Genomic DNA, 27,260 nt, shown 5'->3' with positions numbered 1-27,260 from the left:
GAACTACAGAGAGTCGCTCTTCTCCTGCCCACAAAGACAGCCCCGCGTCGACTCGCAGGCTCTGGCTCCTTACGGTGCGGTGCAGGCCTTACACCCAGACAGCCCCAGGCTACTGGGAGCGTGCCAGGTGGGTGCCAGTGGGTGTGACTCACCGTTCCTGCTGGCTGGGATGGCTGACTCTGGAAAAGCGTTTGGATCCGGCAGCAGTGTGGGTTCCGAGTGCTAGCCCCTTCCTGCCTCTTAACACTTCAGTCCCAGGGCTTTGGGGGAACGCGCTTCGTCCCTCCTCCAGCTTAGACACCCCCAAGGTTGAAGCGGGTTATTCGAGCTGAAGCCCCAGGGCTTTTACATTTTCAGGATGTGGGTGGCTCCTGGACTTCAGATAGTGCCCCAAATTCACTCCTTTCATAGTCACCCTTCCTACCCCGCACCAGCCAAGGAGGAGAGTATGACCCAAAATAATCGTTCAGGACTGTCCTCTCCGAACGGGCCCGTGGGTACCACGACTTACCCAACTCCAGCCTGCGACTTGCCCGGGCGGAGGCCGATCCCGCAGTCTGAGCGCTGGACGCGTCCCCCCCCTCCACCCCGCCCCCACCCCTGGCGGCGGGTCACCGGCGGCCCCGCCCGAGAGGACGAGGACGACGACCTCTCCGCCCCCTTAAATGCCCCGCCCCCTGTCGCCGTTGGTCCCCACCCCACCACCGGCACACAAGCAGACTTGGGCTGACTGCCTTTGGTGTCAGTGGCCTAGCTCCTGCACACGCTCCAGCTTGTTGGCTTGTCGCACAGCTTCGGCACCTGTCCGACGGTGTATCCTGGAACTGGCGCCCCTGATTCGGTCCAAGGAGGGCCATGGTTTTTCTACCCGGGCCCCCTGCGACCCCCTTGCTGCGATTTTTGTTCCTAGGGCTAAGTACTCTCGGTGAGTTGAACTCGGGACCAAGAGGGGAGTTGGGATGACATATAGGATGAATACGACCCTGTGGGAGGACTTTGGGCACTGAGGAGGAACCAGGTTTGACAGGACTCCAACTTCAGACTCTTGCCCTCCTTCCATTGTCCCCCACCCTCAGGCTAGAGCATCACTGGCTGGTGCTGTTTTCTGTCCCCATAAGGCAGGGACAACTCCCAGTTTTGGGTGTGGTGTGTGTTTTGTTAGGGGAGCATCTCCAGGCATGATAAGGGCATCTCCAGATAAGGGCATCTCCAGACAAGACTGGGATATCTCTGGGATGAGTTATTGGAATCATTCCCTCTTCCACTTTCCACTCTAACTCAGCAGAGCTGGATGAGCTGAGGCGCTAGATGAGACACTGACTAAAGAGCTTAAGGACTTAACTCCAGTCCCCCTCTGACACCCCCCCCCCCACCACACACACACACACAGCTGACTCAAAAGATAGCTAGGGGAATGCCCTGGCCCCAGGCTTGACACACGTACTTCACATCAATTCCCCAGCCCAGTTCCTCCCTCTTGTCCCCTCTGGTTTCCTGCCCTGGAAATCAAGGGAGGTGCCCCAAAGGCACGTCCGTGAGGTCATTTGGACACAGGAAATGGAGAAGGGTTCAAATGCTGGGAGAACTGTGACTCTCCTCCAGGTCTACCACCCCTATGGTTTCCCAGACCCAAAGGGACAAGGAAAATAGGAGGGTGACAGAGAGGAAGGTAAACTCTTGAATCAAGTGCTGAAGTTGAAAGCCTCCAGCAGCACTAGCTTCAAACAAGAGCTAAAGTGGCCCAGTGCTACACCTGGGAAGAGAAGTACCCAGGAGGAACTAAGCCCATTGTAAGTTATTTCACTTACTGCCTCTCAGACTTTTTTGCTGTCACCTTTCAAGAATCACAAGGGTGGCAGCATCAACTTTAACTCATTTCAGGAGGATGCCAGGGCAAATAAGGCCTAGAAGCATGTAGAATGAAATTCCACCCCAATGATGGGGACCTCCTAGCTCCTTCCTGTCTGTGCCTCCCTTTAAGCCTGCCGTGTGTGCCAGCGGTGTTGGGGCATGAAGTATCAGGGTCCCTAGACAGATGGGTCTTGTAATAGCACCCTAGCCATACCAAAACCTGGTGGATTTTCTGCCCTCCTGATCTAAAATTCCTTACCTTCCTCAGCTCTGCCCTCCTAACTTCAACCTCAGTTCCTCTTTCCTTTCTGCATTCACTCTCAATTTCCCTAACCCCCTTCCTTCTGGGAAGCATGGGAGCATGGGAGGAAAATCCATATTTGCAGACTGGGCATCCTGGGGACCATCTGCAGCTCATCTATCCTAGTTTTGAACCTCAGTTTATCATGCTGAAGGCTTTGAGGCTCCTACCAGTTGCCCTGTGCCTTGCCCAGCTCTTGCGGCCCTCTTAAGGGTTAAATGGGCTCTGATCCTGGGAGCATGGGGCAGGCACTACTCTGCTCCTCAGCCCCCACTCAACAAGGCCCTGAGGCTCCACGCGCTCCTCAGCTCAGCGCTGCTGCCCTTGGGGCGTGAGAAGTCCGTGGGGGGAGTTTCTCAGAGAATGAAGGAAACTAAAAATAGTAGCCCTGGGGAGCCGGCCCATTTCACTCTCCATAGGCCGTCGCCTGCTTTCTTATTCTGGTCTGAGGCGGCCAGAGAGGTCCCTTTCTTGGGCTGTTCCAATGCCTTTCACTGGGACCCAATCATTCCCCATTTCCCTCTCAGGACCAAAAGGGTAGCAGACACCCAGGACAGGGGGCAGAGAAGCCAGTGACTCTCTCCTGCTCCTGGTTTCTGATCAAGGGTGTAGGACAGGAAGCATTTGTCCGAATTCTACTGTGTCCATTGTGTATTGTAACCTCGCTCTACCTTTCTGCAAAATGCAATTATAAATGCGGGACCGGGAGGAGGTCTCAGGGGCACCAGGGGCGAAGGAAGCTCGCACCTCTCCTGGACCTAGGCAAGTTTCTGGGCAGGAACCATTTCTGGCTATTCGGCGAGTGCTGCAAAAAGGTCGGGAAGAGTGGCCACCATGGTTCCTGGGCTGCCCCGGCCGCGGCTGAATGACCGGCGGGCCAGGTCCCCGTGGGGCGTCGAGCTCCTTGAGGCGGGGGTTGTTTTCTCCTGTAGTGCCTCCGGTCCAACAGGCCCCCCCTTCATTGTCTTCTGCCTTATCACCGGGCACAAGTTTCCTGCCCAGCCCGCAGGAACCCGCCAGGAAATAGGAAGGGGGGTGCTGCGAAGGAATAGAGTGGGGGTTCTGTAAAGACGTGCAGCAGGGAAGCCGTGGGGGTGGCGCGCATCCTGGCGGGATCCGGGATCTGTTCTCGGGCCGTTGGAGGACTTCACTTCAGTCCTGTCTACAAGGGCACAGAACTGGGCCTGTCTGCCGCCCCTGCCCGCGGGTTGGTCACCAGCTCACCTCACGGAGATGGCGTCTCCTACTCCGGTGCAGAGTGCTGTGGCTAGGGAAGAGCAGAGTCCAGGACCAGGACCTCCAGCGTCCTCAGGTTTGGCCAGGTACTAGTCCAAAATTATTCATCCCAGAAAGGGCTTAGCACTCGGCCGGCTGTTTCATAGCCACTCTGAAAGGCAAAAGAACAAGTGTCTGTACACCATGTTACAAGTGACAGCCCAGTAAGTGAAAAAGACACCCCAGTCCATCCCCTGAATGCTGTGCACATGCTTTGGGGAAGCTTTGAATGCTTGTCAGAAGACTGTCCTTCGCCCTACCTGTAATTCCTAGAGACCCAATAGAACTCGACCGGAGCCCCGGGATCCCAAAAGGGCACTTGAGAGCCTTCTGTGACCCAGTTCTCTTGTTTTCTTAGGGAAGACTCCTTGGGACTGAGCGGGAGGCCCTGGAGTACGGTAGTCACTGGGTTAGGCGTGGGCGCTGAACCGATGTCCCGAAACCCAAGGTTCAGAAGGAACCGCGGCGTTAATAGTAACCCGGCGGCCTCCCAACCCCCTCTGCCCAATGGGTTGAGGAGTGAGGAGACCCGCTGTTCCAGACTAGTGTCCCCACTATTCCTGTCTCTCGCCCAAGGAAATTGGGGGAGCGGGTGTACAACTTGGGGTGTGAATCAAAATTAGATCTGCCCCCATCCTGATATCTTATCCTCGATCCCTCTTACTAGTGCTCAGAATTTGTGCCTCTGGGTATTCACAAACTCGTAGAAATATGTCTCCATCCTACCACAAACCCACGGACTATGGGTGAGGAGAAGCAGGACGCTGAGTCGGAGGTCCTGGGTACTCCTCTAGGCTTCCTCCAGTGGAGAGACGAGATGGATTCAGTCCTTCGGATTCGCAAGGCCTCCTTACCCTCAGCGTGGGGGCAGGGTCCGCCGTCTGAGCAGGGAGCTAGTCCTAAGCACTCACTCTTCCTCCATCTGTCTCCAGCGTCCCCCTCCAGAGCCCAGCTGGAGCTGCACGTGCCCCCGGGCCTCACTAAGCTGCAGGTGGCAGAGGGAACGGAAGTGGTGCTCCCAGCGTGGTACACTCTTCAAGGCGAGGTATCCGTCCAACCATGGGAAGAGCCCGTTGTGATGTGGTTCTTGGAACAAGAAGGGAAGGATTTAAACCAGGTGAGGGGGAAAGCATCCCAGCAGCGCCCAACTGCTGATCTAGGGAAGATCTGGGGACTGGGAGGAGTGGCAGGGAATGGATGCTGAGGAAGGAATTTGGGGGTGGGGGAAGCATGTGTCCTAACAAATTTCAGTGGTGGTTTTTTTTTTTTTTTCCATCTTAAAGATGCCCCCAAAGGCTTCCATTTCCCTAAATTTCTCCCAGACACCCAGCACCCAAACACTGTGATAGCAGATACATTTTACTTTGTTATGGTGGAGGTAGAGCAGGGGAGCAGAGACTGAGGAAGGGGAAGCTTATTTAAAAGTTGATCATATTTCTGTGTTCCCATTCTGTATACTTTGGAAAATTCTCTTCCCAAATAAATACCCTCTGCCCCACTCCTCTTTATACCTGGAGAGGCGAAAGGCAGTCTCCTCCCACATCCTCACTTTTTTCCTTCTTAATGCAAGACTTACACTCAGAGGCAGGTTTACCCAAAAGACAATGAAACAGATTTCAAGGCCCCCCCATTTACAGGAATGCCTTCCAAAGTCCTGGAAAAATATGTTTAAAGAAATCATTTGACCTTGTTTTATTTTGTTAAAGATAGTTTTAGCCTGGGGTTTGTGGCACATGTCTATAATCCCAGCAGTTTCAGAGTTTGAGGCAATAGTACTGCAAGTTCAAAGCCAAACCTCATCAACTTAGTGAGACTGTGTCTCAAAATAAAAAATTAAAATGACTGGTGATGTGGATCAGTGGTTAAGTGCCTTTGGGTTCAATCCCTGGTACCAAAACAAGAACAACAAAATTTTTTTCTTAAAGATGCCCCCCTCCAACTGTATAAGTTTCAGGCCCTACAAAACCTGGATCTACTCTGTAATCTAAGTTTCCTTATACAAACTCTCTATTACATTATTCCCCCCTTCTCCCTTTCTGCCACCTTTCTAAACACACCAAGTAGGAGATAAAGACATAACACATGGGGGAATAAGGTCTGTTCTGCCCAAGGACCCTGGTGCAGTGAGAGAGGGGCTAGAGAGATGGGTGGACAGGGGTTGGTACAGCTCAGAAGGATGGGTGCGGGGGAGCTGCCTGTGAAGGCCAGTTTGGGGAAGGGGAACTGACTGACCCATGGGCACATGCATCATGGAATAACAACGGGAAGTGAACTGCCCCTAGGTGTTGGCCTACATCAATGGGGTCTTGTCAAGCAAACCTAGAGCATCCCTGGTCTACTCCATGCCCTCCCGGAATGTGTCCCTGAGGCTGGAGGGCCTCCAGGAGAAAGACTCTGGCTCCTACCGCTGTTCTGTGAATGTGCAAGACAACCAAGGCAAAAGCAAAGGCCACAGCAGCAAGACCTTAGAGCTCAAAGTACTGGGTGAGTGAGAAGCACACACTTCCAGATCCCTCCCACTCCACAGGGAGGTTGAGGGGGTCTCTCTCCCAAGTGGCTGAGTATAAGGTTTGGGGGTAGGGCCAATGGAGTGACAGAAGGGCATGGGGTGGGAAGGATCCCTGGCTCCCTTGGCTGTGGGCTTTAACCTGTGTCTCCTTCCCCAGTTCCTCCAGCTCCTCCATCCTGCCGCCTCCTGGGTGTGCCCCATGTGGGGACCAATGTGACCCTGAGCTGCCAGTCCCCAAGGAGTAAGCCTGCTGCTGAATATCAGTGGGAGCGGCTACCCCCTTCCCCCCAGATTTTCTTTGCACCAGCTTTAGGTGAGGGAATTTCTTAACAACTGAGACTATGACTGGGGAAGGGAAAAGGTGAGAGGGGACTGGTGTGAAAAGGGGAGGCAATGCTGCAAAGGACTGGGCAGGGGGAGGAGGAGAAGGAGGGGAAAGGGGAGGAGGAGAGGAGGTGGGAAAGATGACCTGTAATCCCAGGAGCTCTAGAGACTGAGGCAGAAGGATCACAAGTTCAAAGCCAGCCTCATCAATTCAGCAAGGCCCTCTAAATAAAATACAAAAAAGGGTTGGGGATGTGGTGCAGTGGTTAAAAGGAAAAAAACAAAAAATAAAAACAAAACAAAACAAAAAAAACATGGCCTGCCAGTGCTTTCACATGCAACTCTGTGCTTCTATTTCTTCACTTGTAAAATGGGATATTAGTAGCCCTGATTTGAACACACCAGCTATAGAAAATCTTTTAGGGACAATTGTAACATTTTTTATATGAAGTATTAGATGGTTTTAGAGAATTATTATTAATTGCTTAAGTGTGACAATAGTATTGTGGTTATGTGGGACAATGTTCTTATTTTTTTGAAGGTGTGTACTGAAGTACTTAAAATTTCTTAGAGAAACATAGTCTGCAATTCCCTCACAGTTTAGGAACAGTGACTTCTTTAGGTTTGGCAAGTGACTCTTGGGAAATCCTTCAATTTGTTTAATGTTTCCAAATTTCAATTTGTGTACTGGGAATTGCTTGGAATTTGGGATCCTCTCCTGTTTCTTGAATTGAAATAAAAGGTATGTTAATGCAAAAAAGAAACTTCTTAGAGAAAGAGGAATAAAATAAGTATGGTAGTATATTAGCAACTGTTTGATCTGGGTGACAGATATGTAGATTTTGATAACGCCCCTGCTTTTCTTTTCTTTTCTCTCTTTCTTTCTTCAGTGCGGAGGATAGAACCCAGGGCCTTACATGTATGTTAGGCAAGCACTCTACTACTGAGCTACAACTCCAGACTGGCAACCCTTATTTTTTTATTTTTTAATTTTCAGACAGAATCACACTTAATTTCTAAACCTGGCTCATTTTACCCCTCTTGCTACTTTTCATTTGACCTTCTTGATTGTGTATGTGGGTATTTTTTTTTTTAACACTGGAGAGTAAACCCACAGTTTTACATATGCTAAGCATGTACTCTACCACAGAGCTATACCTCCAGTCTCACTTGACTATTTTTATAATAAAAACCTTTTTTTTTTTTTTTTTTTTTTTTTTGTACCAGGGATTGAATCCAGAGCCATATCTCCAACCCCTTTTTAAATATTTCATTTAAAGACAGGGTCTTGCTAAGTTGCTGGGGCTGGCTTTGAACTTGTAATCCTCTTGCCTCAGTCCCTGGAACCACTGGAATTCTAGGTATTTGCCACTGAACCTGGCCTTTTTCTTTTTTTAAGTAGTGCTTGCCTCATAAGTTTGTTGTGAAACTTTCGTAAGTTAGTATATGTAAAAAACTTAGAGAAGTTTTGTCACAGAATAAGCAGTCACTAAATATTAGTATAATAACCAGTTCATACAATCCTTTCAACACCACCAGCTAGGTCATATTACCCCCATTTTACAGATGAAGAAATGGGGACCCGGGGATTTCAAGTAACTTGCTTAAGGCCACATGGCCTATTCTGGTTCCTAGGTTTTCTAGTTTATAGCCTTCTTTTTCTTTCATCACATTGCTTTTCAGAAATAAAAGTAAAAACGGTGTTTGGGTTTTTCTGTGAATCACTTCCTTTCAGGTATCAGTTGGGGGCACTGAGGAGCAGAATTTGAGAGGGATATTGAACTAGCTGGTCCGCAACTGGGAGCTGTCACACCTTTCCCCTCCATCAGGGAACAGATAAGACTCCCAGAGTCAAAGAGGACATTGCAGAGAAAGGGCAGGACTTTTTGTTTCTTTTTCACATGGGGAAAAAAAAAAAAAGTCCCTGAACTGATAGCAAAATTGTATCTACAGATGACATCCGTGGGTCTTTAAGCCTCACCAACCTTTCCACTTCCATGTCTGGAGTCTATGTCTGCAAAGCCCGCAATCTTTTGGGCAGCGCCCAGTGCAATGTTACTCTGGAAGTGAGCACAGGTCAGTGAGGGGTAAGTGTGGTTAAGAAGAGTAGTCAATGGTGGGAGTGGGTTTGCAAGTGGGAGAAAGTCTGTTAGCTGAGGCCTTTCATTGGACCAGGACAGGAAGCTTACCCTGATCAAAGGTTTGTGCACATGTTTGTGCAGTGACTGGCCCGCCATTTTCTGCTTGACAGTGCCTTCTCTCCTAAGAGGAAAAAAGAATGTGCGTGGTGGCAGTGGGGTAGTAAAATTGAAGGGTAGGGGACAGATGAGTGTTTCCTTCTGACACCAAGGCTTTTCCAGGACCCAGGGCTGCTGTGATTGCTGGAGCGGTTGTGGGCAGCCTGGTTGGACTGGTGCTGCTTGCTGGGCTGGTCCTCTTGTACCAACGCCGGGGCAAGGCCCCGGAGGAGCTGGCCAATGATATCAAGTAAGTGTCCCTGATCTCTGCAGGGATGGGGGCTCTTCTAACTTCCCTCACAAAGTTTGAGTCTATTTGTATAAAAGGGGGGGGGGCAGATTTTATGGGAGAGGGAAAAGAGGGTTGAAGTCTACATTTGTAGAGATAAAAAGACAAAACATAACAGAAACGCTCCCCTTCTTTTCCTTTCTGCTTCTGATATCTTATTATTTCTTTGATGACTAGGGAGGATGCCACTGCTCCCCGGACTTTGCCCTGGCCCAAAAGCTCAGACACAATCTCTAAGAATGGGACTCTTTCCTCTGTTACCTCAGCACGAGCCCTCCGATCATCCCATGCCTCTCCCAGGCCTGGTGCAATGACCCCTACGCCCAGTCTCTCCAGCCAGGCCCTATCTTCACCGAGACTGCCCAGGACAGAGGGGGCCCACCCTCAGCCAGTATCCCTCACCCCTGGTGGGGTTTCTTCCTCTACCCTGAGCCACATGGGTGCTATGCCCATGGTGGCACCTGCCCAGAATCAGGCTGGGTCTCTGGTGTGATGGCCCAGTCACTCAAGACTAAACAATCTGGTATCTCTCTTTCCTATAAGGGTCACCCTTAGTACTAACAGAGGCCTGAGTCTTGGGAAGGTAGCCACACTTCAGATGTCCAGTCCTCTGCTCCTACCTCTCTTAACTATAGGAAAACTGGGTCTCAGGAAGACCCAAATGTCAAGGAGGTCAAAGGAAAAAAAAAAAAAAAAAAAAAAAGAGGAAGTGAACCTGGAATGGGATTGGGGGAAACTCCACCCTACCCCCACTTCTTCCTATGAAGCAAGCTGAATGCTGCTGAGATTGGCTACCCTCCAAGGGCCCTGGAGGAGGAGACTGCCAGTCAAAGAAGCCCTAGTCTGATGATTTGTAGCCCACCCCTGTCAAATGCCATCCCTTGCTGCCTCTCCAGCTCCCTACATGGCTATAACCTGTTGTGCTGTCTTGGTTGGATTTTTTGGGACAGGGAATATGAAAGACATTTTAAAAACTAACTTGAAATGTGTGTTTTTGTTTTTATTTTGCAAATTTCAATAAATATACACCGTGTTTGTATGAAATAAGGATCACATATCCTTTTTCCAATTGGGAATTCTCAGAAGTTGAGTTTCAAGAGAAAGCAAAGTGGACCCTAACCAGGCCGTGTAACCAGAAAGCGTCTCCACACAACCTGAGTTTACTGGTTCCAGATATTCCTTCTAGTGTGTTTAGAACAGTCTTTTGCTGTCATATGTAAAGAGAAAGCACCCAAATTCTCTAACCCAGTCTGAGCAGCGAGGGAATGAAACTGATGGGTGCACTTTCTGCTGGAGTTTTGGTGGTCCTGGCTTGGGTGTACATTTGCTTTCCCTCCTCTTCCTCTCTGGGGCAGGGGAGGGGAACCTCCTTTGTGCTTCCTTCTCCCACACAATTGGATCCTTAACAAACACACCTTCCTGCCTATGGTGCAGCATTCCCTTTTGTTACTGAGGGAGAGCTGAGTATAGAATGTGGTATAGAAACATGTTGAAATTCTGCCATGTTCTTTCCTAACAAGGGTGAGGACCTCTGGGTCTCAGTTTCTCTGTCTGTACAATGGAGGGACTCTGGGAATGGAGAGGTGGGTGTGGTTTTATGGAGACTCCTACTCCAGCAAGTGGTGAACAGAAGGATTTTGGAGGAACAAGAAACTCCAAAGGGGCCAGAAAGGGTCTAAACCCAGAGGTACGTGCTCACTGGAAGAACCCATGTTGGTGAAGTGTTTGCTAAGTCCCTGTGTTAGAGTGCCTCCTCTTCCTCCAAAGACACTCTTTCCCTGCAGAGCTCCATTTCTGAGCTCTGGCCCTCAGGGTACCTACCCAAAGCCCAGCTCTTTTCCCAGGATCTGACAGCTTCAGAAACTGGGGGGAAGAAGAAGGAAAAAGGAAGCAGGGCTACAGCGATTTCAGAGTTGGGCCTGGAGGAGGGAGGAGCGTTTCCTTACCTGAAGGTACCGGCCTCTCCCCTTGTTTGCTCTGAGATAGCCAGTCCCGCTCCTGCCCAGCACGCACGAGGAGGCTACCCTTTGGGCACTCCCTTCCCTTCTTCAGACCCAGACACCCCGACAGACCAACAAATGGCAGGACAGCTGGAGGTGGAAGTGACCAGGCTCCCTGCAAGACCTTTCCTCTACAGGGCTCTGCTGGGCTTTGTGTGCCTGAGTGGTGAGGAGAAGCCACAGGGAGAGATGGGGGTGGGGGCCTAACTTCCCTGGCTTTTCTGGACTGCTCAGTCCCCGCGGGGTGGGCTGGGGCTGCTGCTGGCAGCACAGGCCGGAGCTGGTTGCTCTAGGCAGGGAAAGGGCATTGAGGGCGGCCAGGGCGGAGGAGAGGGGCGGGCCGGCTGGGGCTGGCGGCCCGGCTCAGCCTCACCGCCACAGAAGGCTTTACCATCCCAGGGTTGTTGTTTTCTTTCTTCCGCCAACACATCCTCATACCTAGCCCAGTCTCAGCCCTTTTACCCACAAAAATCCGACGCGGCTGTGGGTCCTTGCCTCCCGGAAACATCAGGTTTCAAGAAGGAAGGACAGATTGGCTTGAGAAGAATGGGTTGCACGGTGGGGAGAGAGCTCCTAGCACTTGATGTAGACACTGAGATGGGGGCCAGACCCTCCAGATCACCGGGATGATGGTTCTGCCCTCCCTCTACGCCCTCAGCCCCGGGGCTAGCTGTGGAGGTGAAGGTACCTGCAGAGCCCCTGAGCACGCCGGTGGGCCAGACTGCTGAGCTGAGCTGCAGTTACAGCACATCTGTGGGAGTCAACTTCGCCCTGGAGTGGAGCTTTGTGCAGGCTGGGAAACCCATTTCTGCGGCCCATCCTGTGAGCTGAAAGCCACTGTGACCTCTTGGGGTTGGTCAGGAAGAATGCGGATCTGGGGTGGGGGTGTAGAGGGGATCAGAATTGCTTGGATGAAAAGGTGAGTGGGCTCTTGGTAGATCTCAGTCTGTATGACCCTATATTATCCTTTCCTCTCCCATGGTTCCTATATTAAAACCCCCTGTTAGTGAAGTCCCATTGATGCTGAGATGTTGATGGTTGATAAGATACTATGCTGCCCCTTCATAGTTCAGGCTACAGAGTATCAACCTCTTCCATTAGTGCAAGTGAGGGGACTTATTCCCCCTTCCATGTGGAAGCACTGTAGAATGAGTGCCAGGCAGAGAGGGGAACATATCTACGTCTTCTGCCTCTTCTCAGATCCTATACTTCACCAATGGCCATCTGTATCCCACTGGTTCTAAGGCGGAACGGGCCAGCCTACTTCAGAACCCCCCCACAGGAGGGGTGGCCACCCTGAGATTGACTGATGTTCGCCCCTCAGATACTGGAACCTATCTCTGTCACGTTAACAATCCACCAGATTTCTACACCAATGGGTTGGGATTAATCAACCTTACTGTGCTGGGTAAGACTGACTGGGGACTCATGAACCACCCATGTACCCTGAAAGTGTGCATAGACGCTGTTAACTCTCCCCATATCTTGATTTCTGGTTGAAGGACACAACTACACTGGGGACCTTTAAAAAAAAAAATCCCCCTTCTGAAGACTTCTAATCTATATAGTTATACTCAACTCCACACTCCACAATGTCTCCTCCCTTAGGGCCTCAGAACAAAGGGTTTGAGAGAGAAAGCCCTTCCCTTATATGGGATCTGAGTCATAGCCCTACCAGTTCCATTAGCCAGGAACTTCCCACTAGTAGCTCAGATTTGGATTCTGTCCCTCCCAATGGTCAGTGACAGAGAAGGAGGGTGGCCATGAAAGGAAGAAGGCCCCTATCACTGAGCACTACTTTGTGTTCTGAGCTTCCATCTCACCCCAAATCACAGCCTGCTCAGAGGTGAGCAACCAGAAGAAACTACTAGAGGCAAGAGATGTTTAAATGGAAAAGATAAGACCTAGGAGATATTTTGTGTGCCTGCTATAAATTCATGACTGAAGGACTGTCATGTGTAGCAGAGATTTTAATTTCTCTTTGTGGGCACAAAGGAACTGGAATCAAAGGGTGGATATTATATGAACATGGGATTTTGGCTCAACATGAGGAAGACCTTTAAAATACTCACAATTTCCAATAGTAGAAATCACTTCCTGGGGATATAGTGGCGTGTGGAGAGAAATGGACCACTATTTGGCAGGGGTATTAAATCAGGAAATGTAGCACTTAGTTGGTGTGAGGTTAGAAGATTGCTGAGGTACTTCTGTGATTTTTGCAGTTCCCCCCAGTAGCCCCTTATGCACTCAGAGTGGGCCAACTTTTGTGGGGGGCTCTACTATGCTGAGATGCAGCTCTTCTGAGGGAGCTCCGAAGCCAGTGTACAACTGGGTACACGTTGGATCTTCTCCTCCACCTTCTCCTGGCAGCATGGTTCAAGGTAAGGGCCCAGAGACTCGGAAAGAGGGAACTGGAGAGCTGGGCAAATATAGTCTCTAGATCCTATGTACTCACATTAGCAGTTTTATGACTACTGGGTGTGAGACAAACCACTATACCTTTTCCCTGTCTCGTCCTTCTATTGTTCTCTTTTTGTCTGTCTTCTGCAGTCTGTGGTTGCATTCCTGGGAGTATTTCTCAACCTAAATTTCCTACTGATGTTCTGAAAGAGAGTAGAGGGCAGGGGGCATTCTTAGGATTCCTACTTTTCCACTTTTGGGAGGTTTTCTTAAGGGTTATGAGTCATTCCAAACTTCCTAGAGAAAAAACTGAAGTAGAGTGGAATGGATTGGCTTGAATCATTTTAGCTGGTTTCTTTGGAGGAGCCATATACTTAAAAGCCTTAGCTTCTCAGCTTCCTCTAGTTGCCAGAGCTCTCCTAATTGCCCCAGCCCCTACAGACCCCTTTATCAATTCAGATCTTCCCCCCAGATCACTTTTGATGTGTGTTGTTCTGCCTTCTAAAGCAAGAGTTTAGAAAAACACTTGGGTCAGTTTAGAGCCACTCCAGAGGATACAGTTTTTAGCAATCGATCCTTTTTACCTCCAGCTGAGAACTTGACCTTAGTCAGTAAGCACCCCACCCCAATTTCTTCACCTTCATGTTTGTGCAGTTTTCCTAAACCTAAAAAGGTGGAAAGGGCCCATAGTTGAAGTGGCTTTGGAATTGCTCTCTAGTGCATGTCAAATCATTTACTTTCTGAGTCAGTTTTCCCACCAATAGTATGAGGTTAGTTCCTCTCTTGCAGGACTATTGTAAGAATGAAATGAACTGAGCTTTCCTTATAGTAGATGCTCACCAAGTTGAATGAGGTGGCGCACTTCCTTTTCATCCTCTAGATGAGGTATCTGGCCAGCTCATTCTCAGCAATCTCTCCCTGACCTCCGCGGGCACCTACCGCTGTGTGGCCACCAACCAGATGGGCAGTGCATCCTGTGAGCTGACCCTCTCTGTGACTGGTAGGAGATGCTCAGCAAAGGCCAGACTGAAAGGCTTGGATTGGGGAGGCTTCATGAAGTGGTCTGAGGATGGGCCAAGGAAGTTCTGCACCTCTGAGGGACTTATGTCTTCTTAGACTCCTCCAAAGGTCGAGTGGCTGGAACTCTGATTGGGGTGCTCCTGGGTGTGTTGCTTCTGTCAGTTGCTGCATTCTGTTTGATCAGATTCCAGAAAGAGAGGAAGAAGAAGCCCAAGGAGTCATATGTGGGTAGTGAACTTCGGTGAGCAGGAGGGCCAGAAGGTGGTGCAGAGAGGGAGAAAAGGGTTTGGGTTGGAAGTGGAACCCTTAGTCCTCACACTCTGATATTGTTAGAAGGGCTGGGGTTGGGGGGGAGGCCGGATTACTGCTCATCCCTGGTATTTGGTGGTGGCAGATGCAGTATAACCTATGCATAGCTGTGTGTGTGTGTGAACAATGTGTACAGGGTGAAGGAGTTAGTTCACAAGTTGGGACATGGATGACTCAGGTTGCAGGACAGCCTGAAACCTTCTCAAATTTAAAAAATGTTTACCCTTCTGTTTTTAAGGCATTTATATGTGTGTGTATGCATGTGTGTTTATGTGTGTGTATATATATATATATAAATAAATCCTGATCACTCAGCTGAGTTTAATTCTGGGTGGGGCAATCAGGAAAGGAGGCCAAAGCTGCCTCTGTCATCCACTTTACTGGACCAGAACAGGAATCAGAGCAAAATTTCTTTAAGAGTGGTCCTCAGGCTACCAAAACAGATATCACCAGAAACTTGTTAAACATTCAGTTTCAGGCCACTTTCCGCCCCTTATAGCAAAATTCATTCGCCCGCCCCCAGTGTGTGTGTGTGTGTGTGTGTTGGGGGAGACAAGGAGACAGGCTCTGGAATTTTCATTTTAACCAAAGTTCCACAGATGAGTCTCAGGCACAGTAAAAGGTAAAAGTCCCTGAGTTAGAAGACTGCATTTATCTGGAGGTTGCTTCTAGCTTCAGTAAGAATTTACCTACATCCACCAGGGAGGATGCCATGGCTCCTGGGATTTTTGAGCAATCTTCTATGAAGGTGGATTCTAGCAAAGGGCTCCTGGAAAGGTCCCCATCTACCAGTACTATGACGACCACGAAGTCCAAGCTCCCTATGGTTGTCTGACTTCTGATCCCTGAGGATGGTGAGGAGGAATATCAATAATTAAAATCTTTGGGTACCATATTGTCTCTTTCTGGTGAATTTATCTAGGCGGCTCAAAGAGTATTGCCAGTAAGGGAAGAACTGGGCTTTAAATCCCAGAGATGATGCTGTAAGCAGGAAGTTTGGTTATGTCAAAGGGCAGATTTCAATCTTAAGTGTTTCTCCACCTCACTCCCCGTCTGCTTTTTAGTTTGATCAAATGAGATTTGTTCAGGCTCCAAGAGGTGGCCTTGTGCCCCAAACTCCCTCCCCTCCCGGAACCCTCTGAACACTTGGACATTCCTCTTTATTGTTCACATTCCAACCCAGAACGGTCACATGCACACACCGAGATTAAAAACCTTGCGGCCATAGCCCCAGGAGCCCTGCGGGGCCGAAGCCGGAAGGGGCAGGGGCGGGGCCGCGGAAGACTCCTCCTACCGAGCCTCCAGGCGCTCGGCGTTTGCATAAACAGGAGAGCTGGAGAGACTGCTCTCGGGTGCGCTGGGGAGAAGGAAGGTAAAATGACAGGCAGGTGCGGGATAGGGGCTTCCCTTCCGATCGGAGCAAGCGGCATCCGAAACCATGTAAACACTTTTCCCCTTTCCTCTTGTCCCAGATTTAAAGTTCTGAGGCTAGGCTGGGGCGGGAATAGCACAGAGTCGCAGGGCGCCCCCTGTCGCTGCGCACAGAACCAAAGGACTTTTTTCTTTCTTTCTTTCTTTTTTTTTAAATTGAGTGTACTTGGGCGACGCTTAGGGCGCCCTCCGCAGTGCGCGCAGGGGAGCGCACAGAGGCTGCGGAGGCAGAGCTGCATGCTGGGTGCGGGGAGAGGTGGGCGAGAAGCAAAAGGAGGAAAATTTGGGAGTGCGGGGTTTGGGGATAGGGCGGGAAGGAAGGGCGAATGAGGACCACGCTAGACTGGAGGGCTAACTAAAAGGGCACGGACTTGGCGACTCCGCGACGAAGCCTGCCTGGAAGAGAGTCTCTGGGACGCAGGGGGGCTCCAGAAGCTGGCAGGCTGGTGGGGAGGAGGGGATCACAAACACGGTAGGGAAGTCTCGTCACTGCGAAGGGGACGCGGCATCCATCTCTTCTTGGGAACTGGGGAAAGAGAAGAACCTGCCATTTCTTGGTATTTCCTTTCCCCGTCCCTTATACCTTTCTGAACAAGGGTACCAGGACCGTGAGTGTCAGGGGGCTCTAGTCACCCAGAACCCCCCACCCTGAGTCCCTGAACTGAAACGAGCCCCGTGAGTGAGCCTCGATGTGTTTATGGCCCTTGGTCGGGCTTGTACAGTCACATAAGGGTGTCTGCGTGTCTGTGTAGATCCAGGTGTGACCCTGTCGCAGCCTCAGGCGTCTCGGTGTGTCGGAAAACCTGCAGGTGCAGGGTGCATGTTCCCCGGCTGGAAGTGAGTGAGGCGGACAGAGGAAGTGTTGGGAAATTGGTCCTTTTCTACCACTTAGCAGTCCCCCAGCCCCCGCCGCTTCAGGTCGTATTTGTTACCTTCTAAAATGTTCAGTTCTTCTTCAGTTCAGGGCGGGGCAGAAGGCAGGGTGGAGAGGGAGGAACAGGTGAGTTTTCGGAAATCTCAGCACCTTCAGCTTCCTCCCACCCACCTCACCTCTCGGATTTCTAGCCCACCCCCCACCCCAGCTCCTTCCACACCTTTCTCTACCTTTAGCACGCCCTTAGTCTTCCCTCGCTCCTTCCCCGGAGCGTTGGGAAAGAGGAACCTCCAACTCGTAGCGCCCCTCCAGCCAGCCTCACCTGGCCTAGTCTCCGCTGGGACCGCCGCCCGCGCCTCCCCGGGCGCCCCCAGCTCCGCCGGGTCCCCCAGGGCCTGGGCCCTTCCGGCCGTGCTCTCCACTCTTTATCTTCTTCCGCGCCATGTGGCCCCGGAAACTCGCCTGGATTTTGGCAGCGGCCGCGTTGGCACCAGGATCGTCCAGTGGGATGTCTAGAATGTCATCGTCCGGCTTGGAGCAGGCACTCTCCTGGGGGAGGGACGGGGAAGGGGTTCTTACCGGTGGATCAGGGCGGAGACCCAGTGAGGGTGGGTTAGGACTAGAGCCTCAGGGGATTGAGACGAGGACGACTGGGGTACCAGATGTAGAGAAGGAAGCCACACTGGTGTGTGTGTGTGTGTGTGTGTTCCTGGGCAACACAAAGAGGAAGGTTCAGGGCTATGTGGACACAGTTGTGCACTCACCTCAGGAAAGAAGCACACGGTGGGATGGGATACAAGAAATCCAGAAGCCTGGAGGGAGCCAAGGGCCCATTTCCCTCTGGCCAACTTAGGGGAGCTAGCAGAATTGAGTGGATCGCGGGTTTGGAGGAGCAAAGTAAATAGCACCAAGCATTCCTGGATGTGGCCACCAATCCCTCTGCTTTCAACAGGTGCTTCCAGTTTGGAAGGGCCCCTTCCCAGTCTAGGATTTTCTGGGGATTGGGTGTAGAAGATTCAGCAAGACTGCCTTTGCCTGAGTAGAACTGTACCAGAGCTCAGCTGGAATTAGGGAGAGGATGGGGTCACCGCTCAGTGAGTCAGCCTCCCTGCACCTCTCATAGGGGGTTAGAGGCCCAGAAACTGTTTTCCCATGGACTCTTCACTTCCCCACTGTTCCCCAGGTTGACCTCACAACACTGGAGAAGATAGGCTCAGAAGAAGGGACAGACAAAAGCATCACTTCAAAAGAAGACAAAGAAAAGATCAGCAGGAGCAAGAAGGCCTTTCCTTAATGTGCTCATGGGAAGAAAGGAATTAGGACAATAGCTACCAACCATTTAAGCATTTACCTTGTTCCAGGTGCAATAATACAGGCATTATTTTATTTAGTCTTCAAAAATAAAGCTATGACTTATTGCCCCAGTTTACTATGATAAAACCGATGTTTGGTTTAAAAACCTACCCGGCAAAACAAACAAACAAACCTATCTGGTGTTGTACAGAGAGTTATCAATGGACTGAAAATTCAAACCTTTGTATATCAGGGTCTAGAGTGTTATTTTTTATCCCTACTTCGTAGGATAATCAGATGCAGCCCGGAAAGCAAACCACAGCTCCACCACTTGCTGTAACTGTGTCATCTTGGGCAAATTATCTAATCTTTTCTTATCTTAGATCCCTCAACTGAAAAACCAGGATAATAATATCCACCTCTATGGGTTATGGGGAAGAATAAATAGCATGATATGTATAAAGTTACTGGCACAGACTAGTTGCTCAAGAAATGGTGGCTATGTATTATGATTGTTTTATATAATCTTACACTGATGCAAAATAATTGCTTCTGTAGGGCAAAAGTAGTCATATAACAATTTCACAAAGTTCACCCTACTAATACAAATACGAGCCACATAATGTTTATTTACTAGTTTTTTTCTTTTTTTTTTTTTTTAATGTGGTGCTGAGGATCGAACCCAGTGCCTCACACATGCAAGGCAAGCGCTCTACCACTGAGCTACAGCCCCAGCCCAACACACAATGTTTTAGTCAATGACAGATCTCATTTATAATCTTATGGTACCATAAGATTATATCACTTAATCACATCATAGTTATCTTCATTGGTTTAAGGTGTAAGTATACTCTGTGTTGTTTGAGCAATGTCCAGTGACACATTTCTCAGAACATGTTACCATCATTATGGAATGCATAACTGTAATCAGACCATCCCATCCCCAAAGTAGGTTTCCATTTCTCTCATGGCCTGACCTAGCTGACAGTAGAAAGAATTAGGGAATTGATTTCAGAGGTCAGGCTGGAATAGAGAAGGTCTCAGCATGTAGCCCCTTTCTGACTTAACATGACTTATAGCATCAGTGTGGACTGGGATGGCAATGGTTACTATGAAGTTAGAAGAGCATTGCTCCTTTGTTTTGGCCCCGTGGCTTCTAGGAATATGTCTGAGGATGTTCATTGCTTTTACTGTTTTTTTTTTCTTCTCAGACACAACTGACCACGGTCTCACACAGAAATGGGTAATTCAGTTCTACTCCTGCCCTCTTCTGGCCATCGGTTATCCAGTCTTAGAAGTGGGTAGGGTAAACAAGGCTTGAGTGATCACTGTCCCAACCCTGTTGGCCCAGGAGTACAGGTTTAAATTCTAGATGCCCTTGCCAGGCTTTCCCAGGTTGTCCTCATTTTCTGGGCTTTCATGATTCTTCAATTTGTGCTGAAGATGTTTACAATTGATTGATATAAACACAATTTCAAGGAGTTACCAGAAGGCTGGTATGGTGTGGAGGGGCCTAAAACACTTTTTTTATCTTTCCCAAGTCTCAATCTCTCCCTGACCTTTTATTTTTTTCTTCACATAAAATCTAAAACAACTCCCTTGGGTTCTTTGAGTCTCAGAGTTCAAGTCTTTCTTAGAATATTCTCAGGGAACAGTGAGATTTCTTTTCAAAAGGGGGCAACAACTGTTCAAAAAAAAAAAAAAATTCCAGCCCACTCTGCTCTTGGGTCTTGGCAGTCATGGAGGTGCAGCGGGTTGAGCGGAGGAAGGGTGTCTAGGCCCTAAACTCCTAAGACCCCCACCTGCTGTCACCACCCACCTCAACTGGATCCAGAATGGAAACCTGGAACAACAGGCAAAGCCACCCCCAGCACAGCTCCTCCCCAGAATCAGCTCCCTCTCCCTCCAGCTGAATTCTCAGGATAGAGCCAGCTTCTTGGTGGCCTGTTCCAGATCTGTTCACAAATCTGCGGGGAGAGTAGAAGGAATTGGGGAAAGGGCTCACTGATCGCAGTGAGCTGGTGCCTTCCAAAGCCCAGAATGATGATGTGTGCCTGACAGCTCTGTATCAACTGGGTGATACTTAGGAGGAGATGGTAAGGTGGAGTCATAAATTCTAGTCCCACTGGGCACATCATTTTCCCTCTAGGAACCTCATTTTCTTTTCAGCCACAACTAAATCTTGGCCTGGATGAATAAAGTCTCCTTCAGCTCCCAAATCCTAATAACTTTAAGAATTATTTCTGCTTGCTACTTATTATGTGTCAGGCCCTGTGCTCAACGCTGCACATTTTACCTTATTCAGTCCCCATTTTGGAAGTCTGGCAACAGTCTCAGAGATGTTTTATAACTTCCTTAAGGTTGCACAGTTGACAAACAATGTAATGATCTGATTTGGTAGCCTCTGTTGCTTCAGAGCAGGCAATCATTTTAAGAATTGCTGGACCAGGTTAACTAGACTAAGCAACGGAAAGGAATAGGATCCAAAACGTGTTCCTTTGCTTTTCATAGTAAATGAATGCAGGAAAGTCATATATGTGTGGCTATGTTAGTCAGCAACTGGAACACTAGGATCAGTAGCTGTTAAAAAAAAAAAAAAGTCTCAAAGAAAAAAAGAAAAAGAAAAAGCAGATTGGTTTCCCTTTTCCTGTTTTTTGTCTAAGCCTCATGACCAAGAAGAAAGAAGGAACAAAACTGGTCTAGATGCTTCCTAAAGACCAGGCAAAGTGCTCATGGAGGAGTCCCAGAATGAAAGATGAAGAGGCACATTATTCTCTGTACATGTCCCAGCCCCTCCTAGCATTGAGCCCAGACCTCCTGTCCTTCCCTAACCGTCCACCTCAGCATCCCCTTTCCCTCTTCCTGTTGTCCTGCACAGTCCAAGAATGGTGCCCGCTCTTGCTCATTCCTTTGGCCCTGAAAACCTAAGACAAAGAAAAGCAAGTTTCCTGTATACAGGATGCATTGGAAGAGGTGCCCTAGGGCCTGGGCCACTGGGATCAGTGTATCTGCCACCTCCATATTTTTTGGGTGGGTATCCTTTCCTTTTTAAGGAGACACTGAATGCAACACTGTGTCCTCGTCCCTTAGCTGTTATCTATCAAAACCCATCATCTGTAATCTAGCTAGCTATTTGCCCTGCACAAATGGCTTCCTGGGCACTCACAAGCACCATCCAGGGCTGACCAGGGCCTTCAGGTAGGCTCCATACCCCTCCCTCATTACTCCTGAAGACACAGGAGGTGACAGGTTACATTCCTTCTCTGACTGCTGAGATTCTGTGTTCTTTCCACTGACCATGCCTCCTGCTTTCCTTTCCCCATCATTTGGATTTTCTCATCTTATTCCTTCGTGTTCAGCAATTCCCTTCCCCCACTGATTCATATCTCTGAATCCACCATTTATTTACTTTATAAAACACTGCAGGTGAGGGGTTCTTTCTAAGTGGGTCCCAGAAACCTCCATTTCTCCTTTCACAACCAAAAATTGTTTCTTGATCTGGGGAGGGAGTTCAGTGGGAAAGGCATACTTAGCATGAACAAGGCCCTGGGTTCAAACCCCAGCACAATAAATACATAAATACATAAATAAATAAGCCCCTGGAGAATAACAAGCAAAGGGAAAAAGATGTGATCAGTGTTCTCCAGAAGACAGGACTGTATGTGATTGACATGTTTCTTTTTATACTTTCTCTGGTCTTTACATTTACTATTATGCACATATTGCTTTTATAATGAGAAAAAGACAATATATTTGGAGAAGAGGTTAAAGTATAGCTATTTGAATGAAACAAGCCTCTGCTTGAATCCTGCCTCTACACTCAGGAGTGCTACCTCCTTGGGAAAATAATTTCTTCAAGCCTCAATTTGCACATCTGTGAGATAATACCTACCTCACAGAGTTGTGATGATTAAATATAAAATGTAAGGTGTATGTTGAGCAATCACAAACTGGCAGGTATTATTGATACTAATAAGAGTTAAAATCACAACTATTGACTTGCCTCTAAGTTCTTTCAGTCTGTTGATATCCAGACATTTCAAAGTCTCACCTCTTACAGAACTGGGGTATCCTTTCTTTCCAAAGCTCACTCCCCTCCCCTTTTGTACACCATGGGATGGGGAGAGGGCAAAGTCGACTGATGGAGAGAATGCAAGGACTTTGGAGTAGTCTTTCTCTATATGTAGGGACTAAAATTTTTATAGATATGATCACTATACTCCCCTAGTGAGCCAGGAGTCAGGTCCTGTGCCAGGAGCTTGCATACAGGGTCACCTTAACAGCAATCTACTTTTATGTTAGGCACTTGCAGCATCCTGGTCTCCGTGTGGGCGCTGACAAATTGCAGACGCTTCCTTCCCTAGCCAGCAGGGCTCTCTCTCGGTCACTTCACCCAGCCCCCTCCAGAATGAGAAGGCGTTGGGGGCCGGGCCAACTCCTCTCCAGAACAACACTGACTAGGCTCTTTGCTGCCCATCCTCACTACTAAGACCAGTATGGATCGATTACCTCCATCTACATTTTACCGGGGCTTAGATGATCTTCCGAGGGTCAGGAAGATTAGCCTGTCCGCCCACCGACGACAGTGGCAGTGGGATATTACATGGTATAGGGGACAAATGCCAGAGGAGAAGAGTCGCGGCAGCTTACCTAGGAGACGGTTTCCAGCATCTCACTGGAGGAAGTTCCTTCTCTCGTCTAACCTGCAGTTTCCCTGCTGCAAAGCCCTGCCCAGCTCTTAGTCCAACCTAGACTGCTTGGCGGATGGGCGCTCAGACGCCCCCACTAGTTGGGGAGCATTTTTTTCCTAGGGCTTTCGAGACAGGCGGGCGCCTTCCACCACCCATCACCCACGTCTCAGCAGGTACCCTTTATTGCTCCTAGGTCTTCCGCACCCACTCCCAGCCTTCACTCACCCTGCAGGGGGTTCTTGAGCTCTCCTTGCCCCAGACCAAGACGAGTGTCGGTTCCACAGGCCCTCTGACTTACCGTGCAGCAGTCCATGCTAGTGTTGGGGGTCCTTGGCTGGGGTGGAGCCTGGCGCAGGGCGTGGGTGGGGTCTGTGTGATGTTGGGTGGCAGTTCTTGGGCTATCCGGGGCCGGCGGACCCGCGCAGAACCAGCAGCTCTCCTCTCAGGTCCGGTCTCCCGCGCTCAGCTCCGCTCGCGAATGTAACCTGAGCCCTGCGGTCGGGAAGCCAATCAGGAGACGCCTTCGGCAGGGTGGGCGGGGAGAACTGGAAGGAGGACCACTCCCTCTGTCTGTGCGCTCTTGGTTGTCTCCGCCTCGCACCGGCTCCTTCCCCTACCCCTCCGCCTACTCACTTCCATCCATTCCTCCTACACACCCCACCCTCCCAAACGCAATCCCCTTGCTTGCTGAACCTCGAACTGCCAGGCAAATGTTTGCCGGAATATGCAGAAGGAGGCTCCCGACATTCAGAGCACAGACACACATCTGGGCACATCACGCCTTCCTGTCCATAGATAGAAAACCACAAACCCCCACCCACCACCCTACACTTCCACAACCTAGCTAGAGTCCCAAATATGGCTCCTTCTAACTTCCCTCCTCCTCAGTCCGCAAAGAAAAGATCCCAAAGACGTGTGGCAAAAAAGTCCCATCATCACGCCTGCTATGGAATGAAAAGTTGTTGATGCACAACCTGGTGATGAGCAAACATCAACACAAAAGTTCACAAGCCCCACATGTCCAAATATGATATTCTCCCAGGCTCGCTAAAATATGCCTTTTTTCCAACAGACAGACTATAAACACAACCAGCAAAAACAACTACACAGACCTTGTACACACACCTGTGCAGATGTAAAGTATATGCAGACATCCTATGTTTTGGATGTTGGCACTGTGCATACACACACATAACAATCACCCTACTCAAGACGTCCAGATTAAATATATATTATCTCTATATCCATTCACCATCAGTTATCTGTCTGCTCTGCATCAAACAAAATCATCTATATGCAGCACCTATTTTGTATGAATTGGAAGAAACATATTTCACTTCCTTTTTACTCCTCATACCAGACTCTGCCTTTTGATCCACAGTCTCAAAATAAGACAAAACTTAACTACTCTCATCTTGGCTCTGGGAAGAAGAAAAATACCCTAAACCCAGTAGTATACAGAATTTTCAGAAATTATTGACCCTTTGGGTCCATAATGAGGAAGGCTATGGGCAGTTGGTGAGGCTGAGGAGAGATATGGAAGCAGCATTTCCCAGGGACAGCTTGCCGCTTACATGGTAACCTACCTTACCAAGCTTGTCAGGGTACTGGAGCTGGCAGTGTGACATGTTGTGTGGGTAAGATGGACCATCTCTGAGAAAACTAGAAAGTCTTTCTCAGTTAAGGTCCCAAAGGAGGGAAGGATAAAAGGATGACTGCTGCTCAGCAGAGAAGGGGGAAATGCACTGTGTCTCTGAGTGGGGCAGGAGACCCTGAAACAATGTTCTGATAAATCCATAGTCATTGGCCAGTCACAGCATGACTCTTACAGGCTTCCTTCCCACCCAAATGTTTGGGCTGGATGTTCTCTTTACCAAAGGGAAAATGAGTGTCCACTTAGGATGGGGACAGAGTTAACCAGCTTGGGGCTCTAAGCTGAGCAGGAGGCTGGCTGGAATTCCAGGGCTTGGGGTGTAGGGGTGTCTCTCCCAGCATGTTTGGGACCCACCCACCCCTGTAACTGAAAATCTGTTCCCCAATCTGTCTCTGGCATATCCTTCATCCCCCACCTCCACCAAATGGCAGGATGTCCTGGGAATGCAGACATTTGTCTAAATGATGAGCACATCTGGAGCTTTAAGTTATGCCAATTTCCCGTGGACTTCAGTTCCAAAATCCAGAGGGGAGAGGGAAAGAGGAAGTTGAGGAACAGAGAGGATATGAGGCCTGGACTCTGTGCTTTTCCCTTCCCAAATTAGAGCCAAGGAATTCAGGATTTGGTGAGTTTGCAGTAAAGTCTCCCAAGTTGCTAGGCAACATCCCTCTGCAGGCTGTGCTGCCTCTGGGCCCTTCTTCCTGCTGGTCAGAGCTGAAAGGGGGTATCTCTACAACACTCCCCTCCCCCCAAACTCCCACACAGGCAGCATATTCCTTCCGTCTTCCAGAAAGACACCTTTGTGTGGGGCGAGAATGTCTGAACACTGGTGGACCCATAGGAGAACAGATACGGCAACTATTAGTTCCATCCGCAAAACGACCATTTCAGCAACAGCCTACTTGAGGCGCCTACGCAGAACTGGCCACAGTGCTCGCCCTGGGGGATGGGCAACCTCTGAGGTGAGAAGACAGACAGAGAGGAAGGCAGAGACCAGAACAAGAAGACATATACTCAAAAAATTCAAATACTCAGAAGCAAATGACAGAGATAGAGACCCAAAGGAGGAGATGCACACACTATCCGTGCATCCACAGAGATGCACACAATGACATCCACTTACTTCTCAGATTGGACCACTAACTGCCTCAGAGCCAGAGTGAACACTAAACTTGGTGAGAAGTCCCTCTCTTGGACTAGGTGGCAGAACTTTGTCAGCAAGGTGAGCTGTGGGTCTCAGAGGCTGTGATTCAAAAATAGATGAGCTAGGAAGAGGGACCAGACGGATACAGTGTGGGATCCCTGAGTCTGGCTCTCCAGGGTTCTTCTCTTTGGCAAAGTGATGCCAGCTAAAGTTCTGTGGGTTAGCCTACCTGGCCTGGATCCTGAGTGTCACAGACCATCTTCAGAGTATTACCTATTAGCCAGCAGGACTTGGACGGACTCTAGTCCTTCTTGACCCTTCCAATTTTGAAAACTCTTCTCTACATTTGCCAGCCCCCACAATCACTGAAGAAAAAGGGTTGCAGGCCTGGAAAGGAGATAAGCTCCAGAAGGGCCGGGTTAGGAAGGGAGCTGGGGCATGTAAGTGCCGTGGGCTGGAACCAGTAGGGAGTGTGGAGGTAGAAGGGTAAAGAATAGAAGCCAAGGCAGGCAGAAGAGGAGATGCAGACAAAAGAGAGAATAAAAGATGGATTACTGCAAAGCTTCTGTGGTCCAATACAGATCCTTGGGACAGATGGAGGGGGATTTGGAGAGGGCTGGTCCTAGTAAGCAGACAGAAAAGCCAAGGCACGTGACAATCTATTTGCCAATACTTACTCGTGGTTTCCTTTCTTTGGAGTGGGCACTTTCCGAACATAACATCCCAGCTCAAGCCCACAGAGGGACTCCATAATAAGAAGGGGGTGGGAATGTAGGAGGCTTGTGCCTTTGGTGGAGCTGACTGGGGGCTTCTTAGGTCAGGATTTTACCCATTTAGTAGAGGGAGTGGGGGTAGCAGGAAATTCAGTTTTCTCTGCAAATATTTCAGCTTTTGCTGTAGTAGTATTTTTAGCAACCTGGTTGGCAGAGGAGGAGCCCGAGTACATTTTTAAAGAGGCCTCTGCCAGACTGGAGGGCTCTTTGCACCATCGCCCCACTGTCAGAAAGGAGAGAGGAAGAAAGGGCATAGCTTAAAAATCAGGTTTGCTGAGTATTAGGCAACAATTACATCATCTTCATCAATAGTGTTGTCAATCATCATCAGCATTGCTATGTTGGCAGTATTATGAAAAAGAGTGAATATTTCTCAAACTTCTGTTGGGAGGAGAGTGCTGCTAGGGGCATGATCTAGAAGGCTTGATAGACAATTGGTCTACATAGTCACAGTTTGGCTTCTGCATTTGTAGATTAAACCAACTGCAGGTTAAGAACATTCAGAGAAAAAAAATTTGTACTGAACAGGTACAGGTTTTTTCTTGTCATTATTCCATAATACAGTATAACAACTATTTACATGGAATTTACATTGAATTAAATATTAAAAGTAAGCTAGAGATGAATTAAAATATACAGGAGGATGTGCGTAGGTTATAGGCAAATGTCATGCCATTTTATATAATGGACTTGAGCATCTGCAGGTTTTTTTTTTTTGTTTGTTTGTTTTTTTTGCGGTGCTGGGGACCGAACCCAGGGTCTTGTGCTTGCAAGGCAAGCACTCTACCAACTGAGCTATCTCCCCAGCCTGCATCTGCAGATTTTGGTAACTGTAGAGGTCATGGAACCAGTCCCCCAGGAATACAGAGGGAAGACTGTTCTTTT

The 27,260-nt window shown here is 49.1% G+C and overlaps 3 protein-coding genes across 5 annotated transcripts; 2 read left to right on the top strand and 1 right to left on the bottom strand.

The window, feature by feature from the left end:
• Positions 1-716: 716 nt before the first annotated feature.
• Positions 717-9,780, top strand: Esam (endothelial cell adhesion molecule). Its single transcript, XM_047519028.1, has 7 exons — positions 717-925; positions 4,360-4,544; positions 5,710-5,911; positions 6,094-6,249; positions 8,214-8,336; positions 8,621-8,747; positions 8,964-9,780. Exons 1-7 carry the CDS (start codon positions 856-858, stop codon positions 9,277-9,279), a joined length of 1,179 nt encoding a protein of 392 aa, XP_047374984.1. The 5' UTR covers positions 717-855; the 3' UTR covers positions 9,280-9,780.
• A 289-nt stretch (positions 9,781-10,069) lies between these two features.
• Vsig2 (V-set and immunoglobulin domain containing 2) lies at positions 10,070-15,408 on the top strand. Of its 2 annotated transcripts, XM_047519030.1 has the most exons (8): positions 10,070-10,738; positions 10,839-10,952; positions 11,445-11,608; positions 11,987-12,194; positions 13,009-13,167; positions 14,067-14,186; positions 14,303-14,447; positions 15,218-15,408. In XM_047519030.1, the coding sequence occupies exons 2-8, from the start codon at positions 10,865-10,867 to the stop codon at positions 15,348-15,350; spliced, it is 1,017 nt and encodes a 338-aa protein (XP_047374986.1). In that variant the 5' UTR covers positions 10,070-10,738; positions 10,839-10,864; the 3' UTR covers positions 15,351-15,408. The 2 variants fall into 2 exon arrangements, with proteins under 2 accessions (XP_047374986.1, XP_047374985.1); XM_047519029.1 differs by lacking the exon at positions 10,070-10,738 and having other exon boundaries at positions 10,761-10,952.
• A 261-nt stretch (positions 15,409-15,669) lies between these two features.
• Positions 15,670-23,293, bottom strand: Nrgn (neurogranin). 2 transcript variants are annotated; one of them, XM_047519033.1, is made up of 4 exons: positions 23,103-23,293; positions 17,143-17,369; positions 16,879-16,899; positions 15,670-16,472 (listed from the first exon to the last, which is right to left on the bottom strand). In XM_047519033.1, the coding sequence occupies exons 1-2, from the start codon at positions 23,115-23,117 to the stop codon at positions 17,148-17,150; spliced, it is 237 nt and encodes a 78-aa protein (XP_047374989.1). In that variant the 5' UTR covers positions 23,118-23,293; the 3' UTR covers positions 15,670-16,472; positions 16,879-16,899; positions 17,143-17,147. The 2 variants fall into 2 exon arrangements, with proteins under 2 accessions (XP_047374989.1, XP_047374987.1); XM_047519031.1 differs by having other exon boundaries at positions 16,879-16,896; positions 23,103-23,292.
• Positions 23,294-27,260: the final 3,967 nt, after the last annotated feature.

The sequence above is a fragment of the Sciurus carolinensis genome, chromosome 11 (genome assembly GCF_902686445.1).
Source record: "Sciurus carolinensis chromosome 11, mSciCar1.2, whole genome shotgun sequence".
Lineage (NCBI taxonomy): Eukaryota > Metazoa > Chordata > Mammalia > Rodentia > Sciuridae > Sciurus > Sciurus carolinensis.
The sequence above is the reverse complement of the archived record's forward strand: the minus strand, read 5'-3'. Positions and strand labels throughout refer to the sequence as shown.

Excerpts from the sequence above, each read along its gene's own strand:
- Esam (XM_047519028.1), top strand. The coding sequence starts at position 856 with ATGGTTTTTCTACCCGGGCCCCCTGCGACCCCCTTGCTGCGATTTTTG. Across the intron at positions 926-4,359 it reads CCTAGGGCTAAGTACTCTCG|CGTCCCCCTCCAGAGCCCAG; the intron begins GTGAGTTGAACT and ends ATCTGTCTCCAG. Across the intron at positions 8,337-8,620 it reads TACTCTGGAAGTGAGCACAG|GACCCAGGGCTGCTGTGATT; the intron begins GTCAGTGAGGGG and ends AGGCTTTTCCAG.
- Vsig2 (XM_047519030.1), top strand. The coding sequence starts at position 10,865 with ATGGCAGGACAGCTGGAGGTGGAAGTGACCAGGCTCCCTGCAAGACCT. Across the intron at positions 12,195-13,008 it reads AATCAACCTTACTGTGCTGG|TTCCCCCCAGTAGCCCCTTA; the intron begins GTAAGACTGACT and ends TGATTTTTGCAG. Across the intron at positions 14,187-14,302 it reads GCTGACCCTCTCTGTGACTG|ACTCCTCCAAAGGTCGAGTG; the intron begins GTAGGAGATGCT and ends ATGTCTTCTTAG.